The following is a 22,888-nucleotide window of genomic DNA, read 5'->3' as shown; positions in this document are numbered from 1 at the left end:
ACTGGAAAGGCGTTGTACCATACCTCTATGGATATAAATATGTTTTGGAAATATGAGACGACCCCTCAATCAAGACAGTTAAATTTGTTAAAAAATTGCGAAATTTCACGTGATGTCTTGTTGGAGAATGGGCGGCTTAGCTCAGAACAGGGGAGATAATAAAACAGGTGGCGCGTCACTCGTCAGAGTCCAACGAACTCGGACAATAGCTGTATTTTTTCATTGCTTTGTCATTCTTTGTTATACCACGATCATAACGGATCAAAACCTTATCGGCTCTGTCCAAGACGTTCCTATACAGCACGGTTCTGCACAGGACGGTCTATAGTATACGCTGCAGTGAACGGTTACCAGTTGACGTTTGTCTACACGTGTACTGAGGTATGGGGATGGGGGGAAGTCAGTAAAATCAGTAATAATAAAGAAAATATATGTATATTGTGGATAATAGTATTAAAAAATATATATAGTGATGACGGCTCTGTACAGGACGTTCCTACACAGGGCGGTCTAGTATTTTATATACTAAGATATGGTGGAAAACACATTAACAGTAAATCAAATCATTTATTTATATATGAATCATATAAACATGGCATGGTATATATTGGACAACATACATAATTAGAATATAAAATGGTAAGATCAGACACAGTAATAATAATGATGACAATGATTATAGGCCTATACGTGTAATAGTTATACGACATGTACACGTAAATGTGTGCAGTGTCACTGAGTGAGTATACGTGTTTATTCAAGTTGGTGTTGTAGTAGAGGGTCTGGTAAGTTCATTTTGCCTATTGTTGAACATTTCATAACAGAATTGCCCAACAGTTGGAGTTACTTGTTCTGGGCCGTCAAGAAGGAAAACACATTTTTCCAGTTCAGACAGAAATGTGAACTCCGAACACATTTGACCGACTTTATAGTATAGTATTTTTCTTAAATGCATATTTATTGGACACAGAGTCAAAAAATTAATCTCATCTTCTGGTTCTTTTTGGCACAGCCGGCATATACGGTCATTTCTATGAATATTCCTATAACGTCCTACCTCGATTTCCAATCTGTGAGCACATAAACGTAGTTTTGTGAGAGCTTGTCTAAATTGGTATTTTTTATATATTTCAAGTAATTTGCCATTTCATATTTGTTTTTAATATGTTTAAATATTTGCAGCTTTTCAGAGTTCTGTAGCTTGATTTTAAAGTGTTCGTAATATCTGTCATCAAGGATTTTGTTAGCGTAGCTTGAGTTTGATTTTGGGTGAATTTTAGCGTTGGTTAATAGACTTATGTCAATGTTGTTATTATCAAGCATATCTTGTAAATAAGCATGCCAGCCTATGTTGTGTTGTGTTTGTAGCTCTTTGCTACAGGATACTGCATCATATAATATAGATCTTGATTCTTCTACATTTTCTAGGTACATAAAATATTTACAAATATTTGTATGTATGCTATTTATAAGTGGGTAGCGCCCCAATTCACTCCTGCAGGCAATGTTAACACTGTTTCGTGGGACTTGAAGATTAATTTTACAGAATTTTATATGTAATTTTTCGAAGGGTTCAGACTCTAATATGTCAAAGAATTTGTATTGGTTGTGTTTCTTTAGTTTGCCATGCAGTTCCGTGCCCCATACTTCCGAGTTATAGAGTAGAATAGGTTTAATTAGTGTATCAAACAGTTGATTATATATATGTGGGGGTGGATTGACACCCGAGAAAGCTTGGTGTAATCTGAAGAGTGCTTTTGATCCCTTATTACTGAGTACAGTTTTAGTTTCAGTAAAGTTTCCAGCAGAGTTTATAGTGCAACCCAGATACGTGTATGCATTTGTTTGAGAAATTGTATTGTTATCTAGGCAGAGTTTAGTAGTTGTGGGGCTTTTCCCTTTTTGTAACAGGTGCACATAATTATAGTTGATATAAAATTTAGGTCATCTATGAAAATGTTAAACATGGCAGGGCTGAGTGTATCACCTTGTTTTACCCCTATATTTGAGGAAAATGTATCTGTAATGTTATTTGCGAACCTAATTGCGACTTCAGTTTTGTCGTAGATTGATTTAACACTGTTGTAGAATTTCCCGCCAATCCCTAGACGTAAAATTTTAAGAAGTCCTTCTCTCCACACAGTATCAAATGCTTTTTGAAAATCAATAAAACATATGTAGAGTCGTTTGTGTAATTTGGTTACATATTTGTGTATTAGGGTTTTAAGAATAAATATGTTGTCGGCTGTTCTTCTACCTTTCCTAAAGCCAGACTGGTTATCTGATAATAGTTTTTTATTTTCTAAATGATTGACTAGGCGGTTATTCAGTATCATGGAGAAAAGTTTTCCTAGACAGCTTGTTATAGTTATTCCTCGGTAATTTGTCGGGTCCATTTTGCATCCTTTTTTGTGAATTGGAGTTATATATCCTTTAGTCCAATAGTTTGGCAATATGCCAGTTTTGTACACCGCATTAAACAATTTAACAAGAGAAGAAAGTAATACTGATTTTCCGAATTTTATCATTTCATTAGATATTAGATCAAGCTCGCAAGATTTGTTATTTTTTAGGCATGTAATAGCTATTAAGACTTCTTGGGTTGTAATATGGCCATCAAGGTCAGGGAATATTGTTTGTTCATTTTCCCGTTTACGGAGTTCTTCTTTGAGTAATTGTGATTTTTCATCCATGTGAGAATTGGTGTCATTGTTTAATGATTGGAAGTGATTTGTCATACGTTTTACAAGTTCGTTAGAGAGATCGATGTCGTCTTTGTTTTTATTAATAATGTTGTTAATAATAGACCAGTATTCTTTTGGGTTATTATTTTGTATGTCCTCCATTTTGTTATATAATTTTTCTTTTCTCTACCCGTTTGTTGGCTTTATGTATTTTTTTCTTTGTACTCGCAGGTTAGCATTAAATGGATCTGCTTTTAGTTGCCTAGCTAGGTCCCTGAATTGTGTTTGGAGTCTAGAAGTTGTGATTTTATGTTTTTGTCTTTTGGGTCCTTTTAGAATGATTAATCTGTTTTTTTGGCGACATTCTAGACGCTGCAGTTAGCACGATATCATTTAATGAGCTAACAGCTTGGTTAATGTTATGGACAGATATTTCAGTATCCATAAAGTTTTGTATTTTGCTAAGCGAGTCAGGTGATAGAAGTTCTTGTTGATACATTGTACTGTTGTCATCATTGATTTTATGTTTGTGTTGCATTGGATGCAGTATCGTCTCTTCTGTTAGTATTGGCATTTGTTTGCATTTCATAATCACAGACAGTGGGCAGTGGATGGAATGAGGAGACATAGCCTTAACATTTAAACTTATAATATCGCAAAGTCCCTTTTCTTCACAGATAACATAGTCAACAGCGCTTGTTCCTTGTGCATTAAAACATGTTAATTTACCTAAATAGTCACCAGGACTTCTCCCATTCAGAATGCGGAGGCTTATTGTTGTGCATAAGTTTATGAGATGTCTGCCATGTGAGTTAATAGACGTGTCTTGTGAGTTTCGTTTTTTGGATATATAATCTGGAGTGTATCCTACAGGAAGGGGTAGGAAGTCGTCTGTATCATGCGGTATATAGTCTTTAAGAACGGTGTTTGCATCAGCAGTGCGAGCATTAATATCTCCCATTATTAGTACAGTGCCCGCCATGTTGTAGGTTGCTATTTCAGCTTCTAGGGTGGCAAATTGATCTTGAAAGTAGGGGGACTCTACAGGAGGTATATACAAGGAGCAAAGGAAAAGATCAGTGTCCTTCCCGATGGCTTGCCCCGATATTCTTAGCCATAACGTAGAGTTATTGTTATTTTTTAGTTCCGTTACATACCAATGGAATTTGTTTTTGTAGAGAATAATATGACCCCCAGATACTCTACCACGTGCATGTTTGGAGTTTTTTGTACAGTGTTTTATGCTAGAAGTATAGCCATGTAAAGAAGATGTGATGCTGCCTGTTTCTGCTTTGTGTGTACTTGTATGGGTCTCTTGTAGGCAGATAAAATCATGTACATATAGTTGTTCCGTATTGATGGACAAGTAAGTTTGTGTTTCAGGCCGTCTATGTTCCATGACAGAAATGATATTAGTTCCATAGAATTGTTTGGTGTGTGTAATCTATACTAGGTGTCAAGCAGAGAAATCACATTAAAAAGAAGTCATTTAACATTTGTTGTTGTTGTTTAAATTTGGGAGTAGACATAAATAATTTGCCAAAATATTCCCATATCAGGATGTGTGCATGCACATACATACATATGCATATACACACATACACATACATACATATATGTAGATATAGCACAAGGATACTAGTTGTTGTTTATTGTTTTGTTTTTTAAGCTAGTCCAGTTTAGCACAGATTTCTTTGCGATGCCATGGATTTTTGTTTTGTTATTCTTTTCGTGGACATCTTAGAATCATGTATCTGATGGGCATTTTGGCAAATCATGTTGATTTGCCAGTCACTTATTTATAACATATGGCACAGTCACCTTGTAGCACAGATCTGGCACAGTTAATAGCAGGCACATATGTTATTTTGGCACATCAAGTTAGTAGCAAGCTGTTTTTCACACAGTTCCATATTTAGATCAGACAGCTAGCACAATAATATGGTTTAGCACAAAGGTGGCACATAGTTAGAAGCAGGTTATTTTTACACACATGTAATAAGAGTCTAGTAGATTTTACAGTAAAGGGAATAAATATATATTTTGTATCGTTCCTACTACACAGGGCGGTCTAGTATTTTATATACTTAGATATGGTGGAAAACATTAACAGTAAAGGGAATAAATATATATTTTGTATATATAAAGAAAATATATGTATATTTTGGATAATACTCGGAAAAAAAAAGAATATATATTTAACGTGTGCGTGTGCGTATTAAAAAATATATATAGTGATGACGGCTCTGTACAGGACGTTCCTACACAGCACGTTCTATAGTATACTCTGCAGTGAATGGTTACCAGTTACCAGTTGACGTTTGTCTACATGTGTACTGAGATGTGAGGGTGGAAGTCAGTAATAATAAAGAAAATATATTTATATTGTGGATAATAATGAATAAACTATATATGTGCATATGTATCGTCAACCTCCCTAACTGCGTTATGCTTCAAATTCCGTTCACTTTGTTTTCTCGTGCACGGTTCGCGCAATAAGCATCCGATTTGTTGTCATCGACATGTCGTTCATTTATGAGGTTTTTCTTCACAGTTCACGAACATTTTTATAAACAATAAAGTTGAGAAAAGTAAGTATCTAAATACAAAACTTTACAAACCCCTAAAACAATTAATTTTACCAAGTCGTTTTTGTTTATTCCTTAAAATACCGATATCGGATCCACATGACCATGGGCGGATCCAAGGGGGGGGGGGGGGGGGGGGGACCAGGGGGACAAAGAATTTAATTTTTATGATTTTTAGGACCCCTGTTGTTAGAATTAGTTTTCAATTATTATATTCGATCTGCAAAAGGTATGCTACATTTTTGTGCCTCTATTGTAGTGAATAGTATTCATAATACATTCATAACAGTTGTAAATAATTTTGAGTATATAAATTTTGTTAAATTAGAATCAATTCATTAAAAAAATTATATTTTACAAACTATGCGCAGGTATGGACGTAATGCCTATCAGTATTGGCATCAAGTGTGAGCGATGTGTGTTGATAAAACGCGGACCGGACCAGAACGCTTGACAAATTGAATTTTTCTTTTAAACAAAATTGAATAAATTAAAGTGACACACCCTAGTTACGTTTATTTGTTAACCATTACGGCGTTGTTTTTGCTATTAAACCCCATTTTTCACAAATAAAATTGCACTTTACTTACATTTTATTATTTAGAATACACATTTCCATTCACCTGAAGTGCTTTTTGGTAATCCTGATGTTTGTAAAACCACGAAATGCATTTTTTGCATTTTTTTCACAAGACGTGTTGTCGAGAAAAAAACGTTAAGCAAGCGAGGTCCAATCTATTTTTAGAGGGGATATTTCCATTTCAATGTCACAGACGTTGGTATATCACGTGACCGTTATCATTTTGGTTCGGTTTGTTTTCTCGTGCACGGTTCGTGCAATCAACATCCGATTTGTTGTTGTTCATTTGTGAGATTTTTCTTCACAGTTCGTGAACAATTTCAGTAACAATAAAGTTCAGACAAGTAAGTGTCTCAATACAAAACGTTACAAACCCTTAAAACCAATAATTTTGCTAAGTCTTACGATATCTGGAGAGGGGATACAACCAGGACAGAACAGTTGGAACATGTCCAGGAGAGGTGAAACGAACGGACCCCAAGTCTGTGCGCACTCTGTGAAATTTGTCGTGACGTAGGCATTGTTGTGCTTCGAGCGACATCTACCGGTGACATCAGAATACTAACTTTCAAAATTATTTCAAGCAATTGGGACATGGGGATTCCCATGGTATTTATCGATATAAAACCTGCTTTTTCAATCCATTTGATAAAAACGTGATCTAAGTGTGTTACAGGTTTGTAGATTAACCAAATTATAATTTATTTTCGCTGGATGGAACTAGGGTGTGCGGCTTTAAGTGTTCGGTAACTGTGCATAATTAAAAAACATATATTTTTTCATGTAGTTGTCTTAAAAATGGAAAATGATGAACTGCACATGCGCATTACGATACTTTTTGCAAACGCATGCGCCTGAACGCAGTTAGAAACGTCGCACTTTTTCCTGTTTACTGCAGGGTGTTTCACTTTTGTTTACTAGAATGGATTTGTTTTACATCCAAATTGTTGATTTTTTACGTTAAATGATTAAAATCTATTTTGTTTCACGTATCGTAGCTGAAAAATGTAGAATAATATTTCCGTAAATATCGTATTCGTGTTTTTGTTGTTAGGTGAACGCAGTTTGGGACGTCGATGGTATAACGTGTGCGTGTGTAGTATTAAAAAAAAAAAAAAAAAAAAAAAAAAAAAAAATATATAGTGACGACGGCTCTATACAGGACGTTCCTACACAGGGCGGTCTAGTATTTTATATACTTAGATATGGTGGAAAAGACATTAACAGTAAAAGTAATAAATATATATGTTGTATAATACTCAATGCGTTCGTGTTGACACTGTATAAAAACGTGTGCATGGGTACACTTTGCCGCATAAAAACTCAACTTTGCCACCCAAATTTTTTTAATGTACTTTTCCCAATTAGATAGACATTAAGAAAAATGCAACAAAACACATTCTGATATTTAAAATATTTCTTTACTGTTAAAACAAACTGATACGTAATTTCAAGTCACTCAGTTGGTCGCTTATAACCTGAAGCCAGTCAGAGACAAACCAGGTTTCTGGGACCCTGTCGATCGTCGCGCCATCTGGAATAGTTATCTCCACCTGTTTCAGCTAAGACGCTCATTCTATACTTATGATAAGCCAATGAAAACCGAGATCGGTACGAGCCCGTCAAAAGTGTCCCACTTTCAAAATACTGGCTTTGTTTTTGACCTGGATAAGCCAGCGTAGTAAAACCAATGCGGAGTGCGGCGTCATATATGCACCAAACGTAATAGGATTTTCTGTTCTATATGCTCAAATAATAAAAATATTCCAGGGAATGTAGTTTTAATCAATAAAATAATGTTATTTATTCTGCTTGTTTTAAATGCATTCTGATCTGAACACATATTTTTATTACAGTGAAATGTTAATATCCCACTTTCAAAAGTCGGGACTGAACTTGTGTCCTCCTTCTCACAGGTAGGTAGGTAACTAGGTTAACGTGCTTATATACCACTTGCTCACCAATCGAGATACCATTCGAGTAGATGTACAAATGTTATGAGACCAAAATGTCCAAACTAGTGTCCGTTAAGAATCATCTGTTTTTTCGAAAAATCATTATCAGCTGTCGGCATGCTGACCTACTAACAGAAGGCCGGATGCTACGTCACAGGTCTGATGCGGGTCAAATCGACTGAGCAGTGGATTTTTCCCCAAGCGTTTTACAAAAAGTCACTTGATTAATAACTGGGATGGTATTTTTGTTTGTTATTTTTAATACTGTAATGTTTATATATATTTTTTATATACCGTGTATTAATAATGTGCCGTCATTGTGGACCTTTAAGAAAATTTTTTTGCGCATGCGTATTATAGACAAACGTTCAGGTTTATTTTTAAAATGCTTTTATTTAAAATATTTTTGCGAATGTCATCCACCTCTATGTTAATCAGTAAGCTTCGTAGAATATGTTTAGCCTGGAAGATTGCTTTTAACATTAAAATGCCATCAAAAAATGTTCTTGATGACTTTCACATGTTTAGCTGGTCCGCTACAACAAACAATTCTTTTCGACGAAAGGGACATAACTCGGGTTATTATCAGATCTCAAGCCAGAGTTTTATTTCGTTGTTTGCTGATAGTCATCTTGGCGCAAGTCAGAGTAGTATACAACACTGCAGGGTTTTTATCACTTCTTCAAACTTGTCATCGGAAACGGTAATAATACAATATGATTTTGTAAAAATAATATTAGAAAGAAAAACGGGTTTAAAATAATTGCTAGCTGGCGTTTGGGGGCGGACTTTTGCTTAAAACAGGGCTTGAAATTAGCATTAATAATCGTCTAAAGATTATGATAGTCTATCATTTTATTGTATACCTGAATATGTAGCTTGTCCTGGTTGTACTTTTATTGAAATTGAATTTCCCTGAACTTAATATTTGGGATGTCACATGTTTGTGGGTGGAACGAGAGAACCTTTCCATGCTATCATCAGCAGCTATGATGCTAAATTTATTAGAACTTGTGTAAGTCTAGTTCATCAAGATAAACCTTGAGTCTATACATCAGTAAATAGACTATAAAAGTTAAACAGTACCAAATAAAATGATGGCAAGTTTATTCCAACATATAATAATAATAATAATTGAAAAACATTTTTTTTGTTTTGACATTATGATTATATATAACAGCTGAAATATACATATGGCAGCCTATATTGATAAATTATTATTATTATTACATGATAACACTTATTACATCTTGTCAATATTGATTAATTCTTGACATGGTTTAGTAGGCCTACATGGTTTATGCCAGGGTTTAAGCTGGACCCCCAAAATTATTAGCAGTCTGATGAATTTTAATTAATTTGTATTTTAAGTGTAGTTGATTCTTTAATTGGATTTTTATACATCCATCTTTGACATGTCATATTATGGTATGGCATTGTCTATCCATCCATTTGTATGTTAACTTTTCTTGTCTGGACCATATTTCATATCATTGACATTACTAGATCTACTTTTTATGGTTTACTGCCCATTAAAGTGAATCCTTGTCCAGGGCATACATGTAGGGCCTGTCTTCCTTATCATTCAAGCCCTGCAATTAAGAAAATGTCCATGGCAAAAAATCATGCCATTAAAAAATCCCTGAATATAGTCCAAGGCAAAATATTGCTGCAGAGAATTAAAAACTCCACAGCATTGCCGATTGCCGTGGACAATTATTGCAAGGGTTGTCAATTAATAAATGTTCATCAAAGCTTGCATGCATGTTGGCTACAACTTGGGTTAATGGCGGTGTGTTGCATATTATTACTAGGTTAGTGTGATATCTACTTTTTACAGATTACTTCACATTAAACGAAATCCTTGTCTGGGCCATATCTTCATTATTGTTACATGTAGGACCATGATATTGTGTTACATACCATTACAACCCTCAAAATAAGCTCTATTCAGCGTAACCAAATATAGTAGGTTAATTTGGTTTCCACTAAGTTTGAAATTTCAACTAGAAGTCAAAATAGGTTGCCTAGCAGAATAGATCATACTACATGTATAAACCAGGTCAATGTAACTTATATATAATTACTTTTCATGGATTACTGCACACTAAATAAAAATTATCCTTTTAGAACTGGGCCATAACTTTTATAATAATTTAATTTATTCAGGACCATCAAACCTTGCATGTAAGTACAACTTAGGATAACAGTAGGGAGATTTCCAAGGTCACTGAAGCCTAATGTTTTTAGTTTACTGCACATCAGATGAAAATCTTTTCTGCATCATATCTTCCATGTTAATTCCTGCAGAGAACCATCAAACCTTGTCTGCAAACTTGTACAACTTGAGATGGCAGTGTGTCGTGTACCTTTATTAGGTCACTTACAACCTACTTCACATGGTTCTAGATAACAGACCGCCTGCTATTACTAGGTCACCAATACCTACTGTATATTGTTTCTCTGCCAATATAAATGTGTCAACATGGTACCCATTCTACAAAACTGTTCCCTTTCTAATAAAGAACACTACAGCTTCATTAATCAGATAGCACCTTCTCCAGTTGGTTCATTATCACCAGGTGTTGGTGCAAAACAAACTGTTAATCCATCCTATTACACAAATATTAATCCACTCATATTAACAAAAAACACATATTTGTTTCTCTGATCAAACTCCTAATGGGTGTATCGTATACCTCACTCTTGTTAGTATGTTAACAATCAAATATGTATTCTACTATTGAAAAAAAGTTAAAGTTTGTTTTGTTTAATGGCACCACTAGTGCACATTGATTTATTAATCATCGGCTATTGGATGTCAGACATTTGAAATTTTAGAGAGGGATTTTTTATATGCACCATCCCACAGACAGGATGGCACATACCACAGCCATTATTATCAAAATATGCCAGTTGTGGTGCACTGGCTCTACTTTTGATGTGCACATTTGTTAGCAACATTTTAAACCTTGTATATATTGAAAACAAAAGCATATTTTGAAAAGATATATATATAGGAAGTCACTAATGACAACGAAAACCATTTTATATGCCCCTATCCCCACCCCCACCCCACCCCCTGGATCCCATCTCTGTAGTACAGTGACGGACCCCATGAAGTGACGGAAGGGGAAGTCAATGCATGGGTATTTGAAGTTATATGGTTGTATTATAACACTATTATATAGTGCTCTAGGTTGACAAGCAGGAATCCAAAGTTTGGGGGAACCTGTAAATTGTTGTTGGTATCCAGTCTGGATGACTAGAGATATATTTTATATTTCTGCACCCCTCTGTAGGCTAATAAACACACTGTACAGAACCTGTAACTTTTAACACGCACACGCATGCACACACGCATGTATGCATGCACCACACCACACACACACACACACACTGGTTTAGTGTAGAAAAATATAACAAAATGCCTTTAAATACCCTTTTTACCCCTTTTTTTTTTTTTAATATTTTTTTTTTAACATATATCGCACTTCATGTTATTATCCTACTCCATTCCACTTGAATATAGGTGGCAAACTGAATCCCATCACACTCTACCTCACTCATATTTAGACCAGTATGCACTGTTTTCTCTGAGGTAATTGTCACTAAAAATATTTGCTTTCTGACAAACAATTTCACAAGCAGCTTTTGCTTTCCATATTGAAGTATTGTAAAACTATTCAGATAATTAAGATGTGTTGACATTATGGTGACCAATACCATAAAAATTACACAAAAGACAAGAAGAAAAAAAAGGATGACAAAATAAAGCATATTACCCGTTCAAATGAATATAAATTAATGTAAAGTTTATTACAGTACAAGCATACTTTAAAACTGCCTCTCAATTGCAAGCATTTGCTATTAGAGACTGTGACTGCTTCCAATTTCTCAAAATGAATTTTAAATTTTGAAAATATGTCATGGATCATTTTAAATTACTATTTTGTTTATATATAGTTATGTATCACTTTAAAACTGATATCAATAATTTTACCATCTTAGATGGAGCCAGACGAGAAGGAAAATGGTGTAGAAGAAAAGTCTGATACAATCGAGGAAACAGTTTTGTGTGTTGATGACTGGAGACAACGGTGGGAAGAGAAAAGAATAGGCTTTCACCAAACCACTGTTCATGAGTAAGTATTATATAAGGTAGTACTAAACCAAATAACTTCCGGCTGGGTCAGAGTTCAAGGTGCACCAAACTTTTGATGAAGTAAACATCACAAGTCCTGTGATTGGTGATAAATGTGAGTGTGTTGGTTGTAAAAAAACATAGTTTCATCTGGGCAAAAAATTTATGCACTTTTATTTCATCTAGTACCACTGTGTCAAGTAGCCTTGTGCTTGAAACATAAAAAAAGTACTCAATTTTTGTGCGGAACTAGGGTAGTCATAGACGCTACCCATTATCTCAGAAATGAGCAGATTGACCCCCAATTTTTTCTGATTCACTTTAAGGGTGAGGGGTGGTAGTATTTATATCTGTGGTGTTTATGTCGATTGATACGTTGCAGGTAGGAGTTTTAGCCACATATGTTACTATTGACGTTTATGGGATTTGATTTGGTAGTATACATCCGTAAGTGAGAGTTTAGTTTGTTTAATGACACCATACAGAATATATTGATCATCTAACACCTGGTCTTCACAATAAATCTTTTATATTAACTTTTCCTTTGCTATACCAATCATGTGACACTATTTGGGACAGGAGAAAAATTAGATGGATCCACTGAGGTCGGATGTTTAAGGTGCACTGGTCCCCATTTTATGAGGCAGTCTTAGTGCTAAGATCACCTTAAGTGCGTACGTACGGTAGCTATGCATTCAAGGTAATCTCAGAGATGAGATCGTTTTGTAAAACGGGGTCCATATCAACAGTTATGTGATGCAAAGTTTGGTACTTTTTACATCTCCCCCCCCTTTCTTGATGAGACTGCTGTAATGCTTGTCAATACCCCACTATGTTTTTCCAGTCACTGTGACTTAATTTGACTATCATTACTGGATTTTCTGTTTGAGGTTTTGTTGTGTTTTGATAACAAATACTACAGTAGATAGATAATCATCTACATGTATTTACGTTTTGAATTAAAATGACAGTTTTGAAAAGTTACATGACTCTTGATAAACAGACCTGTCCCTCCTCCATAATGTTTTGTAATGCATCCCATATGATAGGGAGTTATGTAATTGTTGAACTGCCCCTAGTATCGGCTACACATTCATTCATTTAATGAAGAGGATCAAGTGATCAACTAGCAGGATGTGAACCAACCACTTACCAGATTTAGACAAATATTATAACCATTATACTATGGAGACTGATTGCTATTTGTAGACACTGTGTTTTGTATTAACTCTATGCATGTTAGTGTATATGTTTTACACACCTGCATTAACACATGTATGTGTGATAACAATTTAAAGACATCTGACTGGATGCTCCCAGATCGACACTGTCATGCCATATCCAATGGGAAAAAAAAGCAGTTGACATTGATTACTCTGTGTTATATAAGTCAACCTGAAATTGATTTCTTTGTGTCGTATATGTTAATTACAAGCGATAGGCTGTAAATAAAGTTTAGTTGGAAAATATGTTTTTAAAGATTTGTAAGAAATAGAATAAGTACATTTGTGTCCATTAGATATCATTTATCTTATATCTGACTTGTTGTTTAAAAATGTACCCAACTCGCTTTCACTCATTTCAAAACAACTCCTAAGATAAATGGTATCTAATGGTTATTTATCAATAATGTATACACTGTTATAAATGATATGACTTTTGTTTCAGGCTTTTGGTTGAATACAAAGATCGGTTGTTGGCAGGAAGAGAACACATAAAGATATTCTTTCCTCTGTGTGGTAAATCTGTGGACATGAAGTGGTTAGCAATACAATATGCAAGATTTTTACAAAGATGATTTAAGAAACTCATTACTGCCATGTTATGTGTTACTCTTGCTGTAAAAAAAGAAAAAAAAGAATGATTTTTCTATATATGCAATTTGTCACATTCATGTATGAGACAGCACAAAATGTGAACTTTAATATACCAGTCATTTTCACCCATCCAAATACTAACAGTCTTGACTGGTTTTGATAACTAGAGAACATAGTAGTGGCTAGGGGTTTTAGTTTTTATTATTTAAGCATTTAGAATAAATTATTCAATTTAAACATCTTCCAATGATGCACCGTTCTTTGTTTTGTATTTCTGATTGTGGTAGAATAAAAATATTCTGTTATCCTTTAACAAAGATTGAGAATATCCATTAACAAAGATTGAGAATAGAACCCCTTGGAACTGTTTTGTTATATAATGTACTAAAAGTGGAAACACGACTTGTATATTGCACCAATGTAGATGACACTATCTATTAAAAGCAAAAAACCCAAACAAGTTTATTAAAACAATAATTGTGTTTGTATTTTGCATTAGAAAAAAAATGATATACTGGCCAGGTGAGATTGTAGCTTAATTAGTATTCTTTTTAAAGATTTATTAGAATGATGTTGTACATGTGACAGTGTATTTATAAATGATTTGCTATTGCATACAGGTAATCTTGTTTTCTCTTGATTTGTAGGGTGTATGACCTGGGCCATGATGTGGTTGGTGTAGAAGCAAGTAAAATAGGCATTACTGAGTTCTTTGAAGAAAGTAGTCTAGAATATACTGTTGAGCCACTGACAACTATTACAGGCAATTGTTACAAGGTAAAAGTAAATCCTTGATTAGATCTATGAAAAAAACCCCTCACTTCTGAGTGAATTTAGCACTGAAATGTTAAATGTTCAAAGAACACTCTTTTTTAATTGGGATGCTAATTGTTATTTATTAAAATAAATGTTTTCATAGTGAAGAAAAATCTTATCGTAAACATTTTCCATAAAATCAATGATGAAAATCACAGGTGATCATCACATTATTATAGCTCAAGTGATCAACTTTCTATTATGATTGATCATCAAAACAGTTAATAGCAAAAAAACAAAACAAAAACAATTTGAGCAGTTGTCATGCATTTGTTGCATAACAGCAATATGTGTTTGTTGTTTTTTCCATATATTGCATTATATAAATTTATCAGATATGAAAGTTATACCTTGAATTTTATTTTTAGAGTACTGATGGCAGAGTCCAAATATATGAGTGTGATCTCTTTGATTTCAACAAGTAAGTGACAGATGTTTGAGATACATAAAAATCAGTCAAAATCAGTCAAGATATATATAAAATGACAACCCTCATTTGTACTTGATTTTTTTTTTAGATAAAGGTGTTCATAACACACAGGAAAATTCAATTATCTGTTTTATGATCCCTTGTTTTACTTAACAAAATTAGAAACCCACAAACCCAAAAATTATTCGCAATTGGGTACACATTGTCTAACAAAACATAAAATTATTAATAATAAGTCAGGACTAACCATATGGTATTCTTCTGAACTTTTCTTAGTAAACACCCAGTAGATTATAATGTGGCTGCCATGGGTGTTTTTCAGAGATCTTGCTGGACAATTTGATGCTATTTGGGACAGAGGAGCCATGGTTGCCATAAATAAAGACCAACGAAAAAGGTATTTAAAAAAATAATACTTTTAGGCTGTCTAATATTATTTGTTTTGTTTTCTTGCCACATTTAAGTGATTACCTTTCTTCAGTCTCAAGTTGCTCAATTTATTTATCCTTCATTAAAGGTAGACTAAACTCCAACAAGAGCCTTATGTGTTGGAAAGATGCATACCCGGACCACCAACACATACTGACACTTTAACAAATTAAAAACGCGTAATTTTAGAATTAATAAAAAACATTGATTATTCCTGCTAACTGGGGGCAGCCATTTTGTTTCGTTTTTGTGACGACCGGTGGTATAGCTTGGGGCGAAGTGACGTCAGCTCAGGTCCAACTTCTCTATTATGAAACAGTGTAAACAAATGCTCTAATTTACGACAAGGCGCTTCGCTTTCATCAACCTGACTTGTAAAACAACATAAATGACTTGATAGTATAATAAACTATTTAACTAAATATATTTCAATTTGCATCAATATAACGAAATGGAGTTACAGTTATTTTTCTTTTAAAAAATCCACAGAAAAAATGCATATTATTAGGCCTATTGGTAGGATACGTTCGAGCAAAAACGACCACTCACGATACCCAAGTGATAATTTTCTTTTCTCTGGGACTACGTAATTGGTCAGTTTTGTGATTTTAGATTGGAAAGTCTACTTAATCAAGGGTTTTACAGAATTACTTACAGTAATAAAGCTGGTAAAGTCCATTACGATTTTAGGTTATCACACAATACCCTGTGCTCTTAATAAAAGAGGCACGTCTTTTTAGTGTGTCAAGACACGGTGTCTAGGGACCGTCTAAATATACACCTGCCAATCAAGAGCCACAGGTACAGGCCACGGAAAAAAACCCCCAATTAAACAAGAAAACACTCCTACTATTATTTCAGTACGTGGGTTAATTTATATTAAAAATATAATACAGTTATTTCAACACTTTGACAATGGTGGTTTATTTTGTATTGAAAAATAAACCACATATACACGTTGCTGTGTTACTGGGATAGATATTATTACAGAACACTGCGATGCATCCGCAAAAATCAGGTATGTTTTGTTTCTTCAGTTCGAAGACCAATTCCTGACGTGACACGTTAGGTATTACGTAACCACCAGCTCGCCAGAGGGCGTATTCACTGGGATGGTACAAAATGGCTGCGCCCGTTATATATAATAGCCGTCACATTTAACCGTTTTATTAATTAACTATACGATTATACTTGTTGATATTAAGCAATAATGTGCATTATGTATCGTTGAATATGCACACCAGTCCAAAAGCCTTGCTTTAGCATTCCTTTAAAGGGACATTCCCGAGTTTTTAAACACTACAGGATATTTTTCACTATTGGAGCCATTTATGATTACTAAAATCAAACATTACTTATATTTTATTGTTGAGATTATCCATTTCTGTTGAAGTAGTGATTATGGATTCGAGTTCTAGTCTATTTTTGAAGGATATTTCCTGGTTTTAACATCACACTCTTCTTTCACTCTGTTGTAACTTTATTCAAATGTTTCACAGGTTTGTAGATTAACTAAACTTAGTGTCCATTTTTACTTGTTAAAACTAGGGTTTGCGCCTTTAAACCGAAAAACATTTTTTTCTCAGACGCGCGTGCATTTTTAAGAACTATGTAAAATGCATTTTGTGGTATTACAAACACCAGGATTACTAGGATTACCAAAAAACACTTCAGGTGAATGGAAATGTATATTCTAAATAATAAAATGTAAGTAAGGTGCAATTTTATTTGTGAGAAAATGGGTTTAATAGCGAAAAACAACAGCGTAATGGGCGTGTCCCTTTAAGTCTAAAATTAAGTGCCCTTTCTGTGTTTCTTAAGAAGATTCTATATTACAGTGACCCAATTTGTTTTTGCTGCAGCTCCCTAGTTAGCTGTGGCCTGCTTATATATAGATGGCACAAGCTTATTTTGACATTTTGGCAGCTGTGGATGAAATTGTTTTTTGTAACTAAAGATGTTTTGTTGTTGTTTTTCTTACAAGCTACACATCATTGTTAAAGACACTGATGGCACCAGGATGTCACACTTTGCTGTGCACTTTATTTTATGATGCAACTATCTGGCCAGGTAATTATTTTTATATTACACAAAGAGGAATTCCAGGTTTTAACAGTATCTGAAGATGTGTCCCATTCTTGTTCTTTGACAAACGGCTCAAAGTAACCTACTTTTTAAAACAGTGCACATTTTTCCAAATCTTTTTGGAATCTTTTTATCTCTGATAATGGCTTAAAATATAATTTCTTCAATAGGAAGCAATCTTTGTATCTTAGATTTCAAGATTGAAGCTAATGCTATGGTACTAAATTAGACTCCTAAATTAAACCGACAATGCTAGGATTCTCAAAGATTGAAGCAAATGCTACAAATTGAGATGTTCTAGAAATTAGTCTCAAAATTTGACTCTCGATGTAAATTTTCATGAATTGCTGGTTACAATACAATATATTGCTTTAAAAGATATCGAAGACTTCCTTGGTAAAGTTAATTTAAAAGCAGCTATATGTTGATATTCTTCACTGTTAAGTACATATTATTATAAACAATTTGTTTTCTACTTTTACATCAGTAAATGAATGAAAAATCATCCACTGTCCTTTGAAGTTGCAAGGTCAGAGTCATATTTCACTGGATTTACATTCATTTCTGATAAAGAAATTTGAGTTTTTAAGTCGTGGATATCATAATCCTAATGTGCTGGCACACTTTTCAAAAGGGGATTTCCAAGAATGCTTAGCTAAAAATAGAAAGTACAAAGAAAACGAAGTCTGCATGTAACTATTTTAAGTGAGCCTTGTTACAGCAAACAATATATATTTTTTAACGAGTATGTTCAAATTGGTATCGCAAAATTGACAAATTCTTGTAGTAATACCTCTTTTTAATTACATGTTTGTTTTTCAGGACCACCTCACGTTGTTCCTCATAGTGAAGTTTATGATATTTATGGTAATACAAGAAACCAAATAACACACACACACATGCACACACAAACACACACACCACAAGCACACCACACATGTACACACACACAAACACACACACGCACACATGCACATACACACACACACACCATACACACCACACACACATGCACACACACCACACCATACACACATCACACACACACCACATACACACACCACACACACACAGTCTCTTACTGTATGGTATGGGTTGTTCTAGTCAATTCACTTTTAATTGCAATTAAGAAAAAGAACCCTATCCAATTGTAATTAATTTTGCTCTCATTTCACGTCAGATTATAAATTTTACCTTGGTCCAGCTACCCCTTTCGGTTGTAGTCTCAAAAAATCATAATTATAACTTGGGACACCACCAAACTTGCTATATCACTATTAAATACTATGCTCAAACAGATGAAAAGCAACATTACAGGTTATATATTTATTCAGGTTAATTAATTGTTTTTACAAAAATTGCGAAAAATACTCAGATTTCTATTATATAAATAACTAAAACTAGCCATCAGTTAAAAAAGTATCACCATCCCCTTAATTTAGTACTGCCCCTTTTCAGAAACATTCACAAGCATTGAGCAAATTGAGGTCTCTATTAACCAACTAGTCTCATCTAAACCGCTCCCTATTAACAGTCTAACGGGACCCTTAAAACGGTTCCATACTTGCTTATTAGGAAAGTGTTTACAAACTTTAACCCTAGACGATACTCTCTATTAAAGTCTAATGGAACCCTTATGTTGGTTCTGCCCTTGCTTATTCGGAAAGCGAATCCCACTTTAATCTACCCAGGTATCCCAAAATTGCACAGACAGAATTGATTGCTAGATATGAAGTAGAATTTAGATAATAAATATACACAAAAATATACGTTCAAAATTATATATTAGTCTGAGGCCCCACAAAATAAGTCATCACAGTTCTATAAATTACCATTTAAAACTAACTGTGCTGCTTCATTTCTGAGTAACTCAAAAAACTATTTATTTAGTTATAAATACATTTTACACATCTAATAATAATAAAGTTAGATTATTTGGAAGCAAAAACAAGCATAAATTATAACAAGACTATAACCAAAAAACAATATTTACTATCAACAGCCAAATTTGAAGTGAGGGCTATTTGGTAACCGATACCCACAAAACACATGGATTGCACAATTTTATTATGAACCATTTTCATTGGCCAGCAAATCAATATTCTATAGTACGATTGGCTGGTTAATTAATATTCCTTTACGAAGCTCGTAGTTTCCGAAAACACCCAAATAAGTTTGCACTAAAGTACCAAAGTAAATAATATGGTCTCATTTCACACATAATTTTGACAATTAGAACAAAGTACTGCAATATAATACAACTAAATTGATCGCAACATTCCTGTCATTCCTGTATAAATAATGTTAGTATTGGTGATTGGTATATTCAGAAGAATAAACAGAAGGGAAACCAAATAAAAATAATAACCAAGGAAATAAATACAGTGACGTAGCGTGGGTTGCCAACGCCCGTGGCACTCTGACAGAAACCCTAACCCCGTTAGCACTCATCGAGTCTCTCCCACCAGTCCTGAATTTTGCGCCCAGGGCAACTGCCCTGGTGGCCCCGCCTACGCTATGCCACTGAATATATAATAACCAAGGAAATATGAAAGGATAGATCAGCAGAAAACTAGGAATGTTACACAATGAAATAAGCACTATCCAAATTGATTGTGATGTACAAAAGTTAACCAGAAACTGATTGCCTTGCAAGTGGAAGTACCGTAAAAAAACAATTTAGATCGAAAATAACTTTTAAATTTATTTTAAACCTTTTTTTTTTGAGGATATGTAATAAATAGAATACTACACTGGTGTCCATTGGAAACAATTTTATCTTACAACTCATTGTTTAAAAATGTGTCCTTGGTTAGATTTTGAAACAACTTGTAAAGTAAATCTCTACATATCCTAAATGTATGATGCTGTTTTTTTCAGGTGATAAATGCACTGTAGAAAAACTGTGTACCGTGGATGTATTCGAAGAAAAGCACAAGTCTTGGGGAATTACAGGGATGGATGAAAGCCTCTTCGTGATCAGTGTAAAATAGAGAAATGGAGTTTTCTTTTCTTTGAACATTTGAAAACTAAAACTATTGTTTGCTGTCACCTAACCAACTCGATAAAATCAGCCATATCATTTACTTTACATTTATTTGTACCAAACACTCCAAAGAACACATAATAGGGTATTAAACAAATAAGATGACCATTATGGTAGGAAGTTTGAGTAGGTATGCCATATATCTGTCTTCTTATTTGTTTTTGTTTTTTAATATATTAAAAGAAAAATCAATTAAAATATTTACCAATTGGTTTGATAGCAAAAATGTATTGGTGGGTGAGACTAAAGCAAATAAGATGGTATGTTAAAGGAAACCTGAATGAGAACCGTTTTCCCCTCATTCATTAATACATACATATGAAATAATAGTTATATTTATAAATATTTCCACATCAAGGTGTATTATAGAACGAAATAAGCATTTCCACTCATTTAAAAAGGAACAGATCAACTCTCTCCAAAACCAAATTGCCCCTGCCAACTCGCCACATTGGTTGGTCGCTGAATACCAATTATATTTATGAGTCAGCTTGAAGACAACCTAGGCCAATAAGATACATGATCAAACTGTACCAATCATCATTAATAATATATTCCTGGGAATCTGATATTAGGACCACCCCAATATTAAGACCAGTTTTAATAAGATCAACACGTGGTAGTAGTGGAGCTTCACTGTAATATTAATAAAACGACGCACCAAATTAAGGAGTAATTGGTCAACCCTTTATATTGCGACCGATTTGGTGGTATATGTGACAGTTTTTTTTTAAATTTGGTGACTAAAACATTTCATACTATCTACTGTATATAAAAAATAGATGTAGGCGCCATCTGGCTCCAAGATGGAAGAGTTAACATAGAGGGGCTGTTGGCCATTTTTTAATGCTGTCGTCACAAGTATGGACAATAAAGTGGGATTGGGGCTAGTTGACCAATCACTGGGGTGTGTTGACCAAACACCGGTGAGTTGTTAACTTTTGGGGGACGAGTTGACTAAACTGTTTGGGATGAGTTGACCAACTGCTGGTGTGAGTTAGTTTTGGGGTGAGTTTGACCAACATTCATTTAAAACTGAACTATGGTTCATGTTTGGGTTTTTTTCTATGTACATGTATTTGTATATGTATTTGGAAATTATGGAGGTAAAATGTTCTTCAGTTCTTTATTATAAATTTGTTATCTATTATTGATTTTCATGAGGTACCGTAAAACCTTTGATTCATGTTCCCCTCATGGACAGCCCTCATGGGCTATTTAGTGAAATCAAAATCAGAATATTCAGTCATTTATGATTATAAAATGTTATTTTTTTTGTATTTTATCCTGTGCTGGATACTGTTTAGTCAGATTACAGTTTTATACATTCCAGATGTGTACTTTGATGATTATGTACTATTCATACCTTATTTTGCTATTACAGAATGAGACAGGCATGTGTTTGGTCTATTTTTCATGATATTCTGGCGATGTGATCAACAATGTATTTGGTGACCATAATAACAATCAGGGAAATGGAATCGAAAGGCATTTTTTATGTTGCTAGCAATAATTACTGAGTTATTAAGTTTGTGTTTTGTCAAATGCCATTTAACATTTTTATCTGTTTTTAATGTTTACTTGTGCTCTTATTCAAACCAATTGTAATTGTTTTTATCAATTAGGATTGATTGGGGTTTTGATTATTTATGTATAGTAATTCAAATTACAGTCAATAATAATATTTTCAAAACAATGTACATTGAAAAAAAATCATAACTGTTTGCATGCAACATATTGAAATGCATATTATACACATTGTTTATAAACATTGTTTATAAACACTGTTTGCATTAACCCTAGTTAAGTTTAATAATTTTGTTTTAAACAAGCTAGATAAATAATAAGAAATTGAAATCTGTATTAAAAATGATTTGACTTCAAAGACTGCATATATATGCAAAATATGCTTTCATATGCATACATATATGCATCCTAAAACTGCATTTGCACTTTATAAATGTACTGTATTTGGTAGTGACATGAATTCGAAAAGCTTATTTAATGATATAACCAAGAAAAGCATTCAAATAGGATACCACTCATAATATTGGGTTATTTCCCATGCAGCACTCCCTGTTTAAAGCTGGACAAAAATATTGCTAAGAATTTGACACATTGTTTTCTGGGAAAATCATTTCAATAAGCTTTAATTAACTTTTTGGTGAATTTTATTATGATATAATCTTTGCTAAATTAAATTTCAGTTCATAATGGCGATTTGACTAACTACAATTAAAGAATTTTAAGTGCTAAGTAAAGAAGTGGAAGACCACACTACACTAACTTCTCTCACAAACATCTGCATGTAACT

The 22,888-nt window shown here is 33.8% G+C and overlaps 1 protein-coding gene across 2 annotated transcripts; it reads left to right on the top strand.

Moving 5' to 3' along the window:
- The first annotated feature begins 206 nt into the window (after nt 1–206).
- Nucleotides 207–21,969, top strand: LOC121376009 (probable thiopurine S-methyltransferase). 2 transcript variants are annotated; one of them, XM_041503766.1, is made up of 9 exons: nt 207–381; nt 11,819–11,952; nt 13,620–13,712; nt 14,416–14,545; nt 14,953–15,005; nt 15,337–15,411; nt 17,428–17,513; nt 18,351–18,395; nt 20,409–21,969. In XM_041503766.1, the coding sequence occupies exons 2-9, from the start codon at nt 11,819–11,821 to the stop codon at nt 20,519–20,521; spliced, it is 729 nt and encodes a 242-aa protein (XP_041359700.1). In that variant the 5' UTR covers nt 207–381; the 3' UTR covers nt 20,522–21,969. The 2 variants fall into 2 exon arrangements, with proteins under 2 accessions (XP_041359700.1, XP_041359699.1); XM_041503765.1 differs by lacking the exon at nt 207–381 and adding an exon at nt 8,251–8,510.
- The last annotated feature ends 919 nt before the right edge of the window (nt 21,970–22,888 follow it).

This window comes from Gigantopelta aegis, chromosome 6 (genome assembly GCF_016097555.1).
Source record: "Gigantopelta aegis isolate Gae_Host chromosome 6, Gae_host_genome, whole genome shotgun sequence".
NCBI lineage: Eukaryota > Metazoa > Mollusca > Gastropoda > Neomphalida > Peltospiridae > Gigantopelta > Gigantopelta aegis.
This window is presented reverse-complemented; position numbering and strand designations above follow the sequence as displayed.